This window comes from Hemicordylus capensis, chromosome 2 (genome assembly GCF_027244095.1).
Source record: "Hemicordylus capensis ecotype Gifberg chromosome 2, rHemCap1.1.pri, whole genome shotgun sequence".
NCBI classification, from domain to species: domain Eukaryota; kingdom Metazoa; phylum Chordata; class Lepidosauria; order Squamata; family Cordylidae; genus Hemicordylus; species Hemicordylus capensis.
In genome coordinates, this window is record NC_069658.1 from 246221224 (window position 1) to 246238606 (window position 17383).

The 17383-nt window shown below is 47.1% G+C and overlaps 1 protein-coding gene across 6 annotated transcripts; it reads right to left on the reverse strand.

Moving 5' to 3' along the window:
* Positions 1-982: 982 nt before the first annotated feature.
* On the reverse strand, positions 983-16471 carry LOC128342633 (zinc finger protein 397-like). 6 transcript variants are annotated; one of them, XM_053290211.1, is made up of 7 exons: positions 16224-16471; positions 14869-15242; positions 14066-14308; positions 10203-11208; positions 9083-9182; positions 4335-4775; positions 983-2065 (listed from the first exon to the last, which is right to left on the reverse strand). In XM_053290211.1, the coding sequence occupies exons 4-7, from the start codon at positions 10941-10943 to the stop codon at positions 1428-1430; spliced, it is 1920 nt and encodes a 639-aa protein (XP_053146186.1). In that variant the 5' UTR covers positions 10944-11208; positions 14066-14308; positions 14869-15242; positions 16224-16471; the 3' UTR covers positions 983-1427. The 6 variants fall into 6 exon arrangements, with proteins under 6 accessions (XP_053146186.1, XP_053146182.1, XP_053146183.1 ...); XM_053290207.1 differs by lacking the exon at positions 14066-14308; XM_053290208.1 differs by having other exon boundaries at positions 14066-15242.
* Between the last annotated feature and the right edge of the window lie 912 nt (positions 16472-17383).

The window sequence follows — 17383 nt, forward strand, 5'->3', positions numbered from 1 at the left end:
GAGCTCTCCAGAGCTCATTTCTAGCTGGCAGTTGGCTGGCTGGCTGGATTTATTTCCCTTCCTCTCCTGCCAGTGAGGGAGAGAAAGATAAATAAATGCACCCAAACAGCAAATGCTGGCTGGGAATGTGATGCCGAGGGCTGGGGCGGGCCCTCCAGTGATTGGGCCACACCCCCTTTGCATGAGACATTGCACACAAGGAGAGCTCTGGCGGCCCTTTTGATTGGTGGCCCGGGTTCTTTGTACCCTGCTGCTTAATGTTGGTGCCGCCCCTGAGTTGGTTGAACTTAAAAGGAAACAGAGTTAGGCTAGATATTATTAGGAGGATTTTCCTAACTTTAAGATCTGTTGAACAGTGGAACAATCTGTTTTATGCAGAAGTGGGCTTTTCTTCGCTGGAGGTTTTCAAACAGAGGCTGGTCACCTGTCAGGGATGCTGCAAGAACTTCCTGCTCTGAGCAGGAGGTTGGACACCTGCAAGGTTCCTTCCACTCTATACTCTATGATTCCACATTGATTCCGCACTGACTCTCCCGGGTTCCACCCAAGGATCTTTTCCAGCCCTACCCGGAGATGCTGCTTAGTGCCTCAGTAACCTGCTGCCTGAAGCAACCGCCTCACCTCGCCTCATGGAAGGGCCGCCACTGACTGAGCTATGGCCCCTCCCCAGACCACCTTCCATACTTCACTTGTGTCACTGTAACTTCCCCCATATTCAGGGGTGTGCAGCCACTTCATGCCTCTTGACATAGTGGGCATTCCGGTCCACAGAGGTTGATAACCCAGTAAATGGCTTAGTCTTTCAGGTGACACAAGTCCTGTTTGAAGCCGTGAAGCGGGCTTCTGCATGGTCAGACCATTGGTCCATTTAGAAAAGTCCTGTCTGTTTGGCTGTGCTGGTTGGTATCGGCTCCCCAGCACCCAAGGCAGAGGCCAGCTCTGGCACCTGTCGTCCCTTTAGCTGAAGTTTCCTGGGACTACATTATCATTTTAATTTTATTTCAAAGCACTGGTATACCACTACTCGCCAAAGACACCACAGTGGTTTACAACTGAAAACCAGCAAAATCCACATAACTGAGGGGTTCGCAGACTTGAGCCCCCAGATATTGTTGGGACCATGATGGAAGTTGTAGTCCAACAGCACCTGGAGACCCAAGTCTGAGAACGCCTGGCATAAGCCAAATAAAAACAATTAAAAAAGAGAAAACCAAACAGATAAAACCACAGCAACAATTAAAAACTGCACAGCATTGAACCTGGGATTTCATGCCACAGAGCTATAGGCCTACACCCCCCACCCCATTTCCCACATGACTAAAAAGTTAAATCTCCAGCCTTTGTGATATCCCAGTCTTCCTTTTCTCCTTGCATCAGTTGACATCTGAATAAGGTGGGAGGTCAGGGGAAAGTTTCTCCCTGCAGCATCAGCATAAATATTGGTTCTGCCCAACATGTGTCTTCTGATGTTTAACAATGTGCGCAGTCTGCCGGAAGCTCTTCCCACAGGCTGAGCATGTGTATGGTTTCTCCCCCGTGTGGATCCTCTGATGTCTGAGGAGGTGTGAGCGGCAACTGAAGCCCTGGCCGCAATCTGAGCACTTGTGGGGTTTATTCCGTGTATGGCTCCTCGTGTGGCTATTAAGCCTTGTGTCGAGATAACTCTTTCCTTCACATTTAACACATTTGTTGGGTTTCCTTCCTGCCTGCATTGTCTCCTGGCTTCTACAGGTCCACAACTGGCTGAAGCTTGTCCCGCAGTCGGAACATTTATATGACTTCTCTCCCATGTGCAGTCTCCGGTGTTTATTAAGGCCCGATTTTCGAGTGAAGCATTTCCCACAAATGGGGCACATATTCTCTCTCGTCCCTTGGTGTACAGTTTGTAGGACTGCGATTTCAAAGCACGTCCCATCCTGGCCAGTGATGGATTTATCCCCCCAGTTCTCTGCCTGGCTGATCTCGATCCTCTTTTGTCCACCCTGGTTCTCTTCCTCACATGTTTCAGTCCTTTTCAATAGTGCCCGAGGTGGTTTCTCCTCGTTCTTCATCTCCCATCCATGATCTGTGGGAATAAAGTGAGAAAACATATATATGTTTTGAATGACCATATGCATTCATTTTAAAAGTCAACCTGGGTACAGGCTCCCTAAATGCAGGGTATAACAGGAATTGTACTAATGTACATGTATTGAACATTATAGTCCTATCATACATCACATTGTAAAGGTAACAAGAGTCAGCGTCAGCCAAGATGGAGTCATTAGCTTTATCTTTAGTTTATTGCCTTCAGAAAGCTCAAGTCGATAGATTCATTGCAGCAGTTAACATCAGTAGAAACGTCTGGGGTTCCAAGCACTGCTAACCTGTTTTGTAGAGGCAAAGTAGAACATAGACATGCATCTGAAGCCAAATATTTATCAATCCTTGTTTGTTTCAGCTTCTTTCCACAGTCCTCTATTTCAGCTGGAGAAAGAGACAAGGCTCTAGGGCGTTTTTTCCTTACCCATCTCGCTCCAAACTAAGCAAATATACTCCCTAGTTATACATACAAACATAAAACCAAGAATAATTTTTAAAAACAAAAAGGAAATAACTATACCAAAGGGAGTTTTGTTTTAAGATTAGAGCAGGGAGCTGAGAGAATGTGCTGTCATTCAGGCAGAAGCTCCACCCCCGCCATCTACATATCTGTATTATTATTATTATTATTATTATTATTATTATTTATTTATTTATTTATTTATTAATTTTTTCACATTTATATCCCACTCTTCCTCCAAGGAGCCCAGAGCGGTGTCCTACATACTTGAGTTTCTCTTTCACAACAACCCTGTGAAGTAGGTTAGGCTGAGAGAGAAGTGACTGGCCCAGAGTCACCCAGCAGGTCTCATGGCTGAATGGAGATTTGAACTCGGGTCTCCCCAGTCCTAGTCCAGCACTCTAACCACTACACCACGCTGGCTCTCTGTACGTGCATACATAAACGGTACGTGCATTGAACAATAATGTGCGAGTAGGGCTTAATTTCACCTGGACCAGGGTCCACATTTCCCAGACCAGTAGCCAGAAATTTTGTGGTAGTGGGGCACCTTGGGTACCCTGGCAGAGGGGGCAAGTAAGAGAGCCAGCGTGGTATAGTGGTTAGAGCAGGGCTGCTCAACTTGGGCTCTCCTGCAGATGTTGGCTACAACTCCCATAATCCCTGGCTATTGGCCACTGTGGCTGGGGATTATGGGAGTAGTAGTCCAAAAACATCAGGAGAGCTGAAGTTGAGCAGCCCTGGGTTCGAGTGTTAGGCCAGGACTTGGGGGTAAATCTAGCCAATATGTGAATGCACACCCTCCATTCCAGAGGAAGTAAAAGCTGGGTGTGAAAAACTTGCTAGTATTTTGCCAGGGATTTCCCTCCCCCAACCCGGCAAATGAGCAGCCTGCACAGCTCAATTACAACTGAGATGCAGTGTTCCCTCTGACCAGGATTCCCAGATGTTGTTCACTACAACTCCCATAATCCCCAGCCAAAGGCCATTGCAGCTAGGGAGGCTGGGAGTTGTAGTGAACAACATCTGGGAATCCCTGTTAGAAGAAACACTGCCGGGGCGGGGCCAGAGGGGACAGGCTTCCAGTACCGAAGCAGCTGCAGCTCATTCTTCACCCTTGCAGCTCATTAATGTTCCTAATTAGGAACATAGGAAGCTGCCATTTACTGAGTCAGACCATTGGTCTATCTAGCTCAGTATTGTCTACACAGACTGGCAGCGGCTTCTCCAAGGTTGCAGGCAGGAATCTCTCTCAGCCCTATCTTGGAGATGCTGCCAGGGAGGGAACTTGGAACCTTCTGCTTTTCCTAGAGCGGCTCCATCCCCTGAGGGGAATCTCTGACAGTGCTCAGACTTCTGGTCTCCCATTCAGGCCACTACTGCGCTGAGCTATGGCCTCTCTTTGGATGGGCCTCTTTTCTTCCTGCTACCAGTAGTGGCTCGTCCTTACAAGCCAGGGGGACCCTACATGAGGCGCAACTGCCTCTGGTTTCCAGCAGCCCTGGCTGCGCTTCTCTCTCCCACTCTGCTCTGCTCCAGCACTAACGAGAGCCACACAGCCTGCAGGCTGGCCATTCATCAGGGAGAGCTTTGCAGGCTGGCTAATCATTGACCAGTTTGCACAGCTCTTCCTGATGAATGGGCAGCCTGCAGAAAGCAGGGCTCCCGTTAACGCCGGGGCGGGATAGGAGAGAAAGGCACAACAGAGCTGCAGGGAACCAGAGGCAGCTGCGGCTCATGTGGCGCCCCCCTGGCTAGTTAGGGTGAGCCGCTTCTGCCAGCTATTGCTCACCTGAGTGAACCCTCAAGTGTCTCACGAGGTTTTCCCTCCGAGTGAAGCTTCGTCCACAGGCTGTGCACAGATGTGCCTTCTGTCCTGTATGGAGTTGCTGGTGGCGGAAGAGGTTCGCTTTCCGCGTGAAGCTTTGCCCACAGTCTGTGCATTTATATGGCTTCGGTCCGGTGTGGTTTTTCTGATGTCTCTCTAGGCCTACTAGGCCTACTTTCCGAGTAAAATTTCCCCCAAAGGCAGTGCATGTCTCCTCTCTCGTCTCTGGATAGGAGACTGTGATGTCAGGGATGTCAACACACCACCCAGCCGTTGAGTCATTCCTCCACGTCTCCGTTTGTTCCTCTTCCTGCCACTCCTCTTCCCCTGGAATCACAAAGTTTATTTCCAGATCCTCCAGTTCTGACCTTTCCGCATCATATCCATTCACCAGCCGATCATTTCCTGCAACAGAGTAGAAGAAGAAGAAGAAGAAGAAGAAGAAGAAGAAGAAGGTTCTTGTAAGCGGATCCTTGTAAGAAGAAAAGAAAGGAAACACTCAACACAGAGAAACACACAGTCCCTAATAGCCAGACTGAAAATGGGCTCTAGTTATTGAATTATAGATTGTAAACCCCTCAGGGCAGAGACCTGCCTTCTTTTACTTTATAAAGCACTGTATCTATGGATATTACTATTTTCATACAGCTTTTCCCAGAAAGTTCTCAAAGCAGTTTACATAGAATACAACACAGAGAAGATGGTTCCTTGTCCCCAAAGGACTCACAAAAACACAAAGTAGACACCAGCAACAGCCACTGGGGGGATTATTTATTATTTATTTATTACAATTATAAACCACCCCATCCAAAGGCTCTGGGTGGTATACAACAAGTTTTAAAAGACAAAAAACAAACAAACACCATTTAAAACAAAGTGCTCAAAACAAAACAATTCAAAAACAATTCAAAACCATTAAAAACCAATTAAAATACTTACAATTTAAAAACCTTGGAAGGCCAGGTCAAACAAGTAAGTTTTTAGGGCTCTCTTAAAGGCCGACAGCGAGCCTAAACTGTGAATTTCTGCCAGGAGTGCATTCCACAGCCCAGGAGCAGCTACAGAGAAGACCCGGCTCTGAGTCGCCACCAGACAAACTGGTGATAACTGGAGACAGACCTCCTCAGATGACCTTAACGTGCCGTGGGGATCATGCAGAAGAAGGCACTCTAAGATAACTCGGACATAAGCCATTCACGGCTTTAAAAGGTAATAACAAGCACTTTATATTTGCCCGGAAACATAACAGCAGCCATTGCAACCATTTTAAAACAGGCATAATATGGTCTCTCCGGGTTACCCCATAGACCAGTCCTGGCATTATGTGCTGGCACTGAATAAAGACAGTAGTTCTCTCCCTGCTCAATACAATAATCACTCATTTGAAAGGTGCCTCTGTGCCCAATTAGCAGGGGGTTATATAAACACCAATAGTCGCTACACAGTGTTATATTGAAATACACGTGCAATGATTAGAATCAATGAGCTGAAAGTACAGAGATGCAGATTCAGGCTAGACATTAGGAAGTAAATCCAAATTGGAAGAACTGTTCAACAGGGGAACAGCCTGCTTCATGCAGTAGTAGGCTTTCCTTTGCTGGAGGTTTTCAAACAGATGCTGGAGGACCATCTGTCAGGGATGCTGTGGCAATTTACCGCTCTGAGCAGGGGGTTGGACTAGAAGACCTCCAAGGTCCCTTCCACCTTTAACATTCTAGGATTATATAGAAATACAATACTCTAGCATTAGGATACTGTAGAAGATACTCCCTACTTGCAAGAACCTCTAGTACAGGAAGATGGAAGTTAGATCAGCACTCGGGTCATTACCAAGTCGGAAGGCTACAGAAACTGATGGAATAGCTACAGAAATATGGCAGGCAACAGAATAAGAATCAGTCAAGGCTCTAATCTAGCTAAGCCAGCAAAGCTGGAGAACAACACAGTGGCCAACAGATTGGAAGAGGTCAGTCTACATACGCATACCAAAGAAAGGAGACTTAACAGATTGCACAAACCATCGCCTAATATTGTTAACATTTCACATGCTAGCAAAATAATGCTCAGGATCATCCAACGCAGATTAGAGCCCTATGTGGAAAGGGAAATGCTGGATGCTCAAGCTGGTTTCAGAAAAGGCCGAGGAACAAGAGACATCTTTGCTGATGCATGCTGGATAATTGAGAAAGCCAAAGAATATCAGGAAGAAGTCAATATGTGCTTTATTGACTACAGAAAAGCCTTCGATTGCATTGACCATGTCAAGTTGTGGAATATCCTTAGCAAAATGGGTGTCCCAATACAATGGGAGGGGGGAGGGCCGGAGAGCGTGGGAATGGAGGTAAGGGGAAGAGAGGCGAGACCAGGGCAGGAGGGAGAGGGAAGGGGAAACAGCCGGCCCCAAAGTGCCACACAGATACTCTGTGCGGGGTTGGCTAGTTCTAATAAAATGCTTTATTGACTACAGAAAAATCTTTGATTGAGTCGACCATGTCAAGTTGTGGAATGCCCTTAGGAAAATGGGCGTCCCAGAACATCTCATGAGAAACCTATACACAGGACAGGAAGCCACAGTCCAGACAGAACATGGTGAAACAGACTGGTTCCAGATCAGCAAAGGAGTAAGACAAGGCTGGATATTTTCTTCTTATTTATTCAATTTATATGCTGATCATATACTGAGAGAAGCTGGATTAGAAGAAGATGAGTGTAGTTTTAAAGTTGGAGGAAGAAACATCAATAACCTGCACTACACTGATGACAACGCTGATGACACCACTCTGATAGCTGAGAATATGGATGATCTGCAAGCTCTAGTTAATGAAAGTCAAGGAGCACAGTGAAAAAATGGGACTACAATTAAATGTAAAGAAGACTAAACTAATGACAACTGGTACAGCAACCAGCCTCAGAATTGACAATGCAGACACTGAAGTGGTGGATAGCTTCTGCCTTTTAGGATCAACCATCAACAGTAAAGGATCCAGCAGTCAAGAAATACACCACAGACTAGCACTTGGTAGGGTTGCAATGAAGGCCTTGGAAAGGATATTTAGATGCCGTGACATGTCTATATCTACAAAGATTAGAATCATTCGGACAAAGGTTTTTCCCATGACACCCTATGGATGCGAAAGCTGGACCTTGATGAAGCAAGACAGAAAAAGTATTGACGCTTTTGAACTTTGGTGCTGGAGTGCAATCGTGAGGATCGCTTCACTGGGTGACTCTGAGCCAGTCACATCTCTCTCATCCTAACCTACTTCACAGGGTTGTTGTGAGAATAAACATAACCATGTACACTGTTCTGGGCTCCTTGGAGGAAGAGTGGGATATAAATGGAAAAACAAACACATAAACATGAGTAGATCAGCTTCAGAGATGCAAGTGTGAAACCTTTCCAGAAACCTTCCCTATACTTCATTTTCCTGTGGAAAATTTTCCATTTCTAAAAATTCTTTCATTGAAATATGTTAGTATGAGTGAATTGATGCCAACACAACTATTAGGCAAGCTTGGCCATTTCAAAGTTCTAATTAATGATTTTCAGTGATTATCTCCAAGTAGTGTGTGAGAGAGTGCATATATTCCTTATTGATTTGTAAACAGGAGAGTAATATGGTGGCGTTCTTTTACAAAGTATATAAGTCAAAAAACATGCCAAATTGGACAAGAATCTGTTTAGGATGTCAGGAACATTTGCATAGTAAAAAATCCGAGGAAGGTTTGATGTGAATGAGAAGAGATTGCACAGGGAATGTTTCTGGCAAGTTTCCAGAAAATCCCCCCCCCCAATTCAAATTTTAATGGAAAACCTAGATTTCTGATCAACACAGCAGTGGGGGCAGAGTTACTGGTGTCCCACTGTGTTCAAAGAACACAGGCTGGTGCGAGAGGGGGTCGTCGATGGCCCCTCAAGAGTCTCCATCAGTGTTCCTTCTAAGGTGTGCGCATATGCATATGCACACAAGTTTTTTTTAATGTCCGCACAGTTATTTTTAGATCTCGCTCAGGTTGAATCAGGAAGGTCCCACTCTGAATATACGTGCACACACACTGCCTTGATACTGCTGCCCAGAACAAAACTCATTCCGCACAGAGATGAAAAAAATTAGAGGGACCACTGGTCGCCATACCCTCCCCCCACTTGCCACTGGGTCTCCTGCTGCCTCTCGCAGCGGCTCCTCTCAGCCCAACAGGGCTCCTGCCACCCCTTGCTGACCCTCGCCAACCTTCTCCTCCCTGCCGGATGCCGCCCTCACTGCCCCCTGCTGCCATCGATATCCACCGCTGAGAAGTAGAGAGGCCCCGTTCCATTCCTGTCTCCAGAGAGGAATGGGACGGAGGCCTCCCTGCCTCTCAGTGGTGGAGATTGCTACAGCCGCTGCCAATCTCTACTACTGAGAAGCAGGGAGGCCTCCATTCCGCTCCCCTCGGGAGAGAGGAATGGATTGGGGTCTGCTTCCCAGTGGCCTCCAAGCCGGATGGGAATGAAGAGCATATGCACGCTCTTGGTTCTCTCATCCTTCATGGGGCCACTGGGAAGCAGAGAGGCCTTCTCAGCTGTAGAAGTCAAAGGTGGCAGACAAAAGGAGCAGCAGCAAGGTGGGAGTCACCGGAAGGGACAGGGCTGCGTGCCATGGGGCAGGGGCATGAACACAGGCCCACTCTGCCAAACTACGCCATGTTAGACAGATCTCAGGAATCCATACCTAGCAAGCTGGCCTCCGCGTTGTGTGCTTGCTCGATCTCTGAAGGGTCCTGCTCTGCTGTGGAGAAACTCACAGCCACCTCTGCAGATGTTTCCAGGACCTAGAGCATCAAAAGAGGGTGTCATTAGAATCAGTCCTGGCCCACATGTGCCAACTGGGGTTGTTGGTTACCATCTGGGGAGACAATGCTCATTGTGATTTGTAACAAAGTCTACACCCTGAGGGATGGAAAAGAAGTGATAGCATTGCAATACTTCCAGCTTTCAGTGTTTATAGCAGGGCTGTTCAACTTCGGCCCTCCTGCAGATGTTGGCTTACAACTCCCATAATCCCTGACTATTGGCCACTGTGGCTGGGGATTATGGGAGTTGTAGTCCAAAAGCAGCTGGGGGTCCAAAGTTGAGCAGGCCTGGTTTATAGCATTGCAATACATCCGGCTTTTATTACTCTCCTATGATCATGCTTTCATTGTCCTGACCATCGGGCCTGCAGCAGCCAAATCTGCAACGGTGTTTTAAAAACACAGGGACTACTATACAATTTTAGCAATGTTGTCAGAGGAATGGAAATGAAAGTTAGCAGGAATGTCCTACAAAGATTACTCTATGGAGCAAGTACAACAATTTGTTCATTGTTACCCTAAAGGTAAAGTGTGCCATCAAGTCGATTCCGACTCCTGGCGCCCACAGAGCCCTGTGGTTTTCTTTGGCAGACTACAGGAGGAGTTTACCATTGCCTCCTCCTGCGCAGTGTGAGATGATGCCTTTCAGCACCTTCTTATATCGCTGTTGCCTGATACAGTACCAGAGGGGATTCGAACCGGCAACCTTCTGCTTGTTAGTCAAACATTTCCCTAATCTCGTGTGCAAAAATGCCTGTAATTTTATCCTCATTATTTGGGGGAGGGATTAAAAAAGGGGGTGATAATGTACCCAAAACTGTACCTGAACAATGCTATCACCTATTTTCCATCTCTAGGGGAGCAGACATTGCCAAAAATCACTATGAACATTCTTGCCCTGAGGTGGTATGGATGGCCAAAATGTGTGGGCCTTACAGACACCCTGTCCATCTTCAGCACCAGTTTTGGATCCCTCTTAAGACAAAGGGTTCAGCTCACCTGTTGTTCCCATCTCTTGGCCTCTTCCTGTCTTGTCAGGAAATCCTCAGCCAAGGCTATCGCCTGGAAGCAAGACTTTGGACCCCCATCCCGGACCCAGCTCTGCATTTCCAGTGGCAGGATGACAAGGAACTGCTCCAGGATCAGCAATTCCAGCATCTGCTCCTTCGTGTAGCTCTCCGGCTTCAGCCACCGACGGCAAAGGCTGCGAAGCTGGTTGCAGGTCTCACGGGGCCCTTTGGCCTCCTGGTAGCGGAACAGCCTGAAGTGTTGACGCTGCAGCTCCACACTGTTAACAGGTTCATTCCAAGTTTCCTTGTTTGCTTCTCCACTGTCTCCCCTTCCCCCGGAGTCCAGGTGATCAGTGACTTTTGGGCCTCCTCCATTTGAGGCCTGGAAAAGTTCAACGCCCACCGCTCCTCTAGGCCGGTTATCGGAACCGGCTTCCACTTGGGAAGGAACCAGGAAGGACTTGGCAACTTCCCATTGCATAGTCTTCGGTAACTCTGGGTTCTCCCAGTCAGGCACGTGCACTGCCTTCAGCACTTCCTGCCATTGGACTTCCCAGCTCTGGGCCAATTCCTCCTCAGGCTCCTGTCTAGCCTGTCTCTGTGCAGCCCAGTTTGCAAACTCGGTGAAAGTCCCAACACACAGGGTCTCTCCTGTTCTTTTTACGGCCTCCTCTTCCACAGTCTCGAACTGGAAACCCATGGTTGCCACTGTCTCCTGCTCTACGGCCATTTCCGCTTGTCATCAACAATCTTAGTCCAGTTCTGGCCCCATATTAATAAAGCTTCTATCACTTCCTGCATGGAAGAGGTGAGAAAGGATGTCTAACCCCATCCCGGAATGGGTTCATTTCCGCCAACCCATCTCAAGCAATGGGTGTTCCTTCAAGGTATAGGAAAGCCTACAGAAACCAAAGGCTGTTCAGGAGTTACTAACAGCCTCTTCTTTCCGGGAGTTACTAGCAGCCTCCCAGTCGACTAGCAATATCTGCTTTCACCTGAAAGAGACAAAAACAGGTATGAATCTTCTTGTTACCGGGGACCAAAAGTACTATTCACACCGTATGTTCAACACATGTACAATCTCTACAGTGTACGCACACAGGTACAGTTCTCCAGACATTTTGTTCAACACACGTAGAATAGTGCCGCTTCCTAACTGTATCTGGCATTTGCGGGGGTTTGCATCCAGGTTCACTTTTAAGATGAATGCATCTACAGTCATTCACACAACAACATGTACATGTTGAACCTACACACACACACACACACCATAGTGTCTGAATAGAGGTTTACCTTAATGGACAGACCAATTTGTATTACTAATGTAGGGCTTGACAAATCCCAGGTGCCAGAGAGCCATAGTGCCTAGAAATTTATCCGTGGCACCTAGGTTGGGATATTTTATTTATCTAACATATTTTAATACCACACAAAACTTACATCTCTGGGCGGTTTCCGCAAGCAAAATAAATGACAACAGAATTTTTTTAAAAACATTAGTTGAAACAAAATAAATGACAACAGAAAAAGTTAAAACTTTACAAGAAGTTAAAATTTTAAAATAATATTTTAAAACAATGTTAAAACTATTAAAACAATATTTAATTAAAAGCCTGGGTGAACAGATGCATCTTTAAAGACTTTTAAAAAGTTGTCAGAGATGGGGAGGCTCTTATTTCAGCAGGGAGCATGTTCCAAAGCTTCGGGACAGCAGCAGAGAAGGCCCGTCCCCGAGTAGCCACCAGACGAGCTGGTGGCAACTGCAGATGGACCTCTCCTGGTGATCTCAATGGGATATTCAGTTATTTAGTAAAATATTTGTCTCAGTCAGCCCTGTTTCTGTTCCATGCTACTTGTAAAGGGGATAAAGAGAAACCCATTTTCCCTCCCCCTCCACAATGTTCATCATTAAGTCCAGCAATTTTGTCGAGTCTCCATTATCTGACTCCCAAATCTTTGGGTTAGCTCCTAGATCCAAAGAAGATGTGTAGTGGTTAGAGTGCTGGACTAGGACCAAGGAGACCCGAGTTCAAATCCCCATTCAGCCATGAGACTAGCTGGGTGACTCTGGGCCAGTCACTTCTCTCTCAGCCTAACCTACTTCACAGGGTGGTTGTGAGGAGAAACCTAAGTATGTAGTACACCGCTCTGGGCTCCTTGGAGGAAGAGTGGGATATAAATGTAAACAACAACAACAACAATAATAAAGTCCAGCAATTTTGTCGAGTGTCCATTATCTGACTCCCAGGTCTTTGGGTTGGCTAGATCCAAGGAAGATGTGCTAAGTCAACAGGTGCCATGGCTGCTAGGCGCTGGGGAGTTGTCAAGCTCTACTATAAGGGTATGGCAACGATGGCAGTTTTATTTTCAACACTTTTCCAAATAATCTCTAGAATGGGCTTTGCCTTTCGCTGCTCTTTCCATGGCACTCTCCAGCAGTGCCTCACAGAAAAATGGGTTGCTCTAGTAGGTGCTGTACCCAGTATGCTGCAGGGTCCCCAGACATTTCTGGACTACAACTCCCATCAGTCCCAGCCTCAATGGCCATAGCTGGGGATGATGGGAGTTGTAGTCCAGTAACACCCAAGCGAGAACCTCTGCATTGCCAGATAATAACCATATCAGAGCCCTATTTACACATCCTGCCCACTACTTGTACAATGAGTGTATAGTGTAAACAGGGACAGATCTGTACACGAGGGGCTAAATCAGACGATATCAACAGAGCAGCCCTCACCACATGCGAAGAGGGTGGGAATGAGCCGGAGGCGCGCCCACCTTGACGTCGCGGAAGAATGTTAAGAAGTAGTGCCAACTGTGTGAGAGGGAGTGTTCATCTGCTAACTGAGCAAAGAGGCACTTCTGGAAGTGGTGATTTTCTTTATTGAGCGGGGGAGAGCAACTGGCCCTATCCATCCCCAGCATAGCATCCCTCCAGTGGCTGTTGCTGGGTCTGTCCTATGTTTCTGTTTTAGATTGTGAGCGCTTTGGGGACAGAGAGCCATTTTATTTATTTATTTTTATTTCTCTATGTAAACCACTTTGGGAACTTTTGTTGAAAAGCAGTATATAAATATCCGTAGTAGTAGTAGTACATGTGCACTCAAACCCTGTTTAAATGCCCCTCCTATGCAACTGAAGGACACCCCGACAGTGCATCAGGGCAGCCTTCAGTGATGCATGCTCTCAGTGCATGCCCATCTCTTCAGTGTGGCAAGGGCTGCTCTGCAAGTATCGTCTGGAGTGGCCAAATACAGTTATTCACACGTTACGTTGAACACAGGTACAGCCGTTCTAAACATCCTATCTGTATCCAGCATTTGAGGGGCCAGTATCCAGGTTCACTTTTAAAATGGACGCAGATACAGTCACAAATACGTCACCTTAAGTGGCGCAGAGGGGAAATGCTTGGCTAACAAGCAGAAGGTTACTGGTTCGAATCCCTGCTGCTACTATATTGGGCAGTAGCCTGATATAGGGAGGAGGCAATGGTAAACCCCTCCTGTATTCTACCAACAAAAACCACACGGCTCTGTGGTTGCCAGGAGTCGAAATCGACTTGATGGCCCCCTTTACCTTTACAGTCAGAAATATATATCGACACACACATAATACAATACAACTATATCTGTGTGTGCTAGTTATATAGTCTGATACTATATACTAGTTATGACTACATACTATATACATAGTTTACATAACTACATATAACTATGATAATAGTTATATAGTCCTGATACTGGGCAGGACTAGAACCCATGGGCTGAAACGACAAGGAAGCAGGAACAAGCTAAATAGACATTGGGAAGAATTTCCTGACTGTAAAAGCTGTTCGAAAATGAAACAGTCCACCTCGGGCAGTGTTGGGCTCTCCTTTGCTGGAGGTTTTCAGGCGGAGGCTCCATGACCATCTATCAAGGATGATGTAGCCGTTTCCTGCACTGAGCAGGGGGCTGAAGAGCTCTAATGCCCCTTCCAACGCTAATGTTCTGTGGTGCTGTGACGAAGGCTCAGGACGAAGAAAGGACTTTTTCACATGCCAAGGAATGAATGGATGGCATTAGCAGCCAGAAGATGCCCACTGGTTCAGAGGGCCTTAAAAGGGGATGAGACAAATCCATAAAAGTTGGATACAGCTAATGGTGGCTGTTGGCCACACCAGCTACATCTTTAGACCCAAGAGATCTCTCAGTATCAGATGTTGGAGATAAAGACCAATACTTTGGGTTTGATCCTGTAGGGCTCTTCTTATGTTCTTAAAAAAATTAAAAAGCTGGCAACCTAGCGGAGTTCATACCAGCCATCTCTCCAACCCTGATCCTGCACATTATTCGACAGACATATCCTAATCCATATCCCTTATCGACACATTCCTTTGCTTTCTAAACAAGCAAAGGAAAACCCACACCAAATGGGTTCCGTGGTTTTGCATTTTTTGCCATACAATAAAACCAATCCATAAGAAATCTCTCTCTTTCTACTCCGCCTTATTATTTGAGCTGGAGAGAGGAGAAAACAGCTGCATGGATTAGGAATCCCAGGTGTCCGACACTGCACCCCTCCCCCAAATACATATATATTTCTCTTGAGTTTTCTCTGTCTTTTCCTTAGGATCTCACCCCCACCCCATGCAAACAAGGCCCCTTTGAACTCACTGCTCCCACGTGTCTGCCAGCCAAAGCCCCAGTACTGAGAGAAATTCAAAATCCAGCTTCTGGGGAAGGGGAGGAGCCTGGATATAGTGGGGATAATAGGGAAGGAGCAGCCTGGTGCAAAGACATCCCCTCCCCCTTTCTAGTCCTCCAAAGTCCCTTGCCTCTCTAGGAATCACTGAGCTACTAGTTTAACCCTCGGCTGCCCAACATGTAGTTGGTCGACTATGAAGATGACTGATTTTTTTCCTCCCCAAAAAGAAGTTCTAAAACTAGGAAGCCAACTTTTATATTTTCCGGGCTCTGCTTTAGTATCTGTAACAGCAGCCTCAAACTGTAGAAATCCAGCAGGTGAAGCTTTGTCTGCCTTAGAGGGGCTGGTTAAAACAAAAGGAATAAAGAGTCAATAGAGCTTGCATAAGAAACTGCCATATACCAAGCAAAGCATTGGTTCAGCTAGCTATTTATGGTCTGACAGCACCCCGGCCCGCAGGTCTGCTCAACTTAGGCCCCCCCAGCTGTTTTTGAACTACAGCTCCCATAATCCCCAGATGAAGTGGCCAATAGTCAGGGATTATGGGGATTGTAGGCCACCATCTACAGGAGGGCCAAAGTTGAGCAACCAGTCTATGCAGATTTGCAGCTCTTCAGAGTTTTAGGCAAATATTTCTCAGGCTTCTGGGGAGATTCCAGGGACTGAACAATCTTTACCCGGTCTTACTAGGTGATACACAGAACTGATTTCCCAAACTTGTGGGCTTTCCTAATGTACCTCTTGGCCAACAGAGAGGGTTGCCAACCCTCTAGGATTGGCCTGGAATTTCCACGGATTAATTGGCATCCATCTCCAGGTGAATATTGAAAGCAATCCTGGGCATGTTACTGGCTTGATTTGGTGATAAATACTGGAAAAAATAGTAGGGGGAAAACCCTTCTCAGGAATAGCTTTAGCCGGAGTTACTACTAACCCTACTAACAGAGTTGCCAACTTTTTAAAGAGGCCTACTCTGGTGTCTCTTCAAGAGTCCTCTAACCAACAGAAAATAAGTACAGAGTGACTACTTGTTTACACGTGCGGGTTGGTGTTTGCAAGGAAGGGACTTTCCCTAATATGTTTGTTAAGTAGGATGTTTGTAACTTGAGGAGTGCCTGTAATGAGGCACATGGCATTTGAGGCCTTCTTATCCTAAGTCAGGCCCTATCCAGTGCTGGCGAGAAGCGCCCGAGATCTTCCAAGAAGCTTCTGACTGGACCATTGTGGGAAACCGGATGCTGGACTACACAGGCCTTGGGCCTAACCCAGCAAAGCTGTTCTTGAGAACAAACCATTCATGTGAGTCGTGGGGATCAGTGATCACCTTTTTCTGGGTGGCAAGAAAAGAAGCCTAAAAATGGCTGCTGTAGAACCCTTCTGTGAGGGTCAGCCAATGAAAAGAGGGAGAGAAAAGACTTTGTCAGTAGAGGGGGAACCACAGTTGCTCACAGAAGGGAAAGGAGGAGAAAGAAAACGGAGAAGGCGGCTGGCGGATGTGTGTCTCTGTCTTGTTTCCTGGTGTACACACGACAACTCTCTATCACCCAACCCAAGGTAGGGATGTGCACAAACCTGTTCGGAGGCCCTATTACGGGCCTCCGAACAGGTTCGAACACTGGCCGGTTCGAAGGCTCGACCGTGGTGATGGGGGTGTCTGCCTTTAAGGGTGGGGGAGGGTGCACTTACCCTCCCCCCCCGCCCCATGCCGTGTTTCCCCTGCTGGTGCTCGGTTTCTTCAGTGTCCGTGCCCGACATGTGTCGAGTACTTCCAATTACTTCTGGTAAAGGGGGCAACGGGGTGGCAGGGAGGTACGCTGTACCTCCCCACGGACTTTGAGGAAACCAAGGGCCGGCGGGGGGAACGTGGCGGTGGGGGAGGATTGCACCCTCCCCCACCTTTATAGTTATTCCCGCTGTCGAACCGGCCCCCACCGGGTCTGTGCACATCCCTAACCCAAGGCTGAACTTCAGCCCTTCTACAGCTCCCATCATCCCTGACTTTTGGCCATGCTGGGCATGATGGGAGTTGTAGTCTAACTCCTGTAGCTAGAGGGCCACAGTCGTGCAGCCCTGGAGAGCTACTACTTTAAAAGGTGCCTCTTTGCCTAGTTGGCCGGGATATTTTTTTTATACAGTGTCTTACAAATTTTACACTGACTGGCAGCAGCTCTCCAAGGTTTTGGGCTGCGTTTTTTCCTAGCCTTACCAGAAAAATGCCAGGGATTGAATCTGTGACCTTCTGGATGCAGAGCAGATGCTCTTCCGCTGAGCTATGGCCCCATCCCCAGAAAGGACTTTGATCTGGGTTGACTTTTGGCATCAGAACATAAGAAGGCATCCGGAGTAGGAACATAAGAAGTGCTTTATACCAAGTCAGACCATTGGTCCATCCATCATGTCTACAGTCTGGCAGAGACTTTCCAGGGTTACAAGCAGGAGTCTCCCTCAGCCTTACCTGGAGATGCCGGGGATTGAACCTGGGAC

What these genes read in the sequence shown, in the direction of transcription:
- LOC128342633 (XM_053290207.1), bottom strand. Translation starts at nt 10,943, where the DNA reads ATGGCCGTAGAGCAGGAGACAGTGGCAACCATGGGTTTCCAGTTCGAG. An exon ending in CCAAGAGATGGGAACAACAG is followed by an intron (nt 9,183 to 10,202) that starts GTGAGCTGAACC and finishes TTGATGCTCTAG; the next exon opens with GTCCTGGAAACATCTGCAGA. An exon ending in CGCGGAGGCCAGCTTGCTAG is followed by an intron (nt 4,776 to 9,082) that starts GTATGGATTCCT and finishes ACTCTGTTGCAG; the next exon opens with GAAATGATCGGCTGGTGAAT.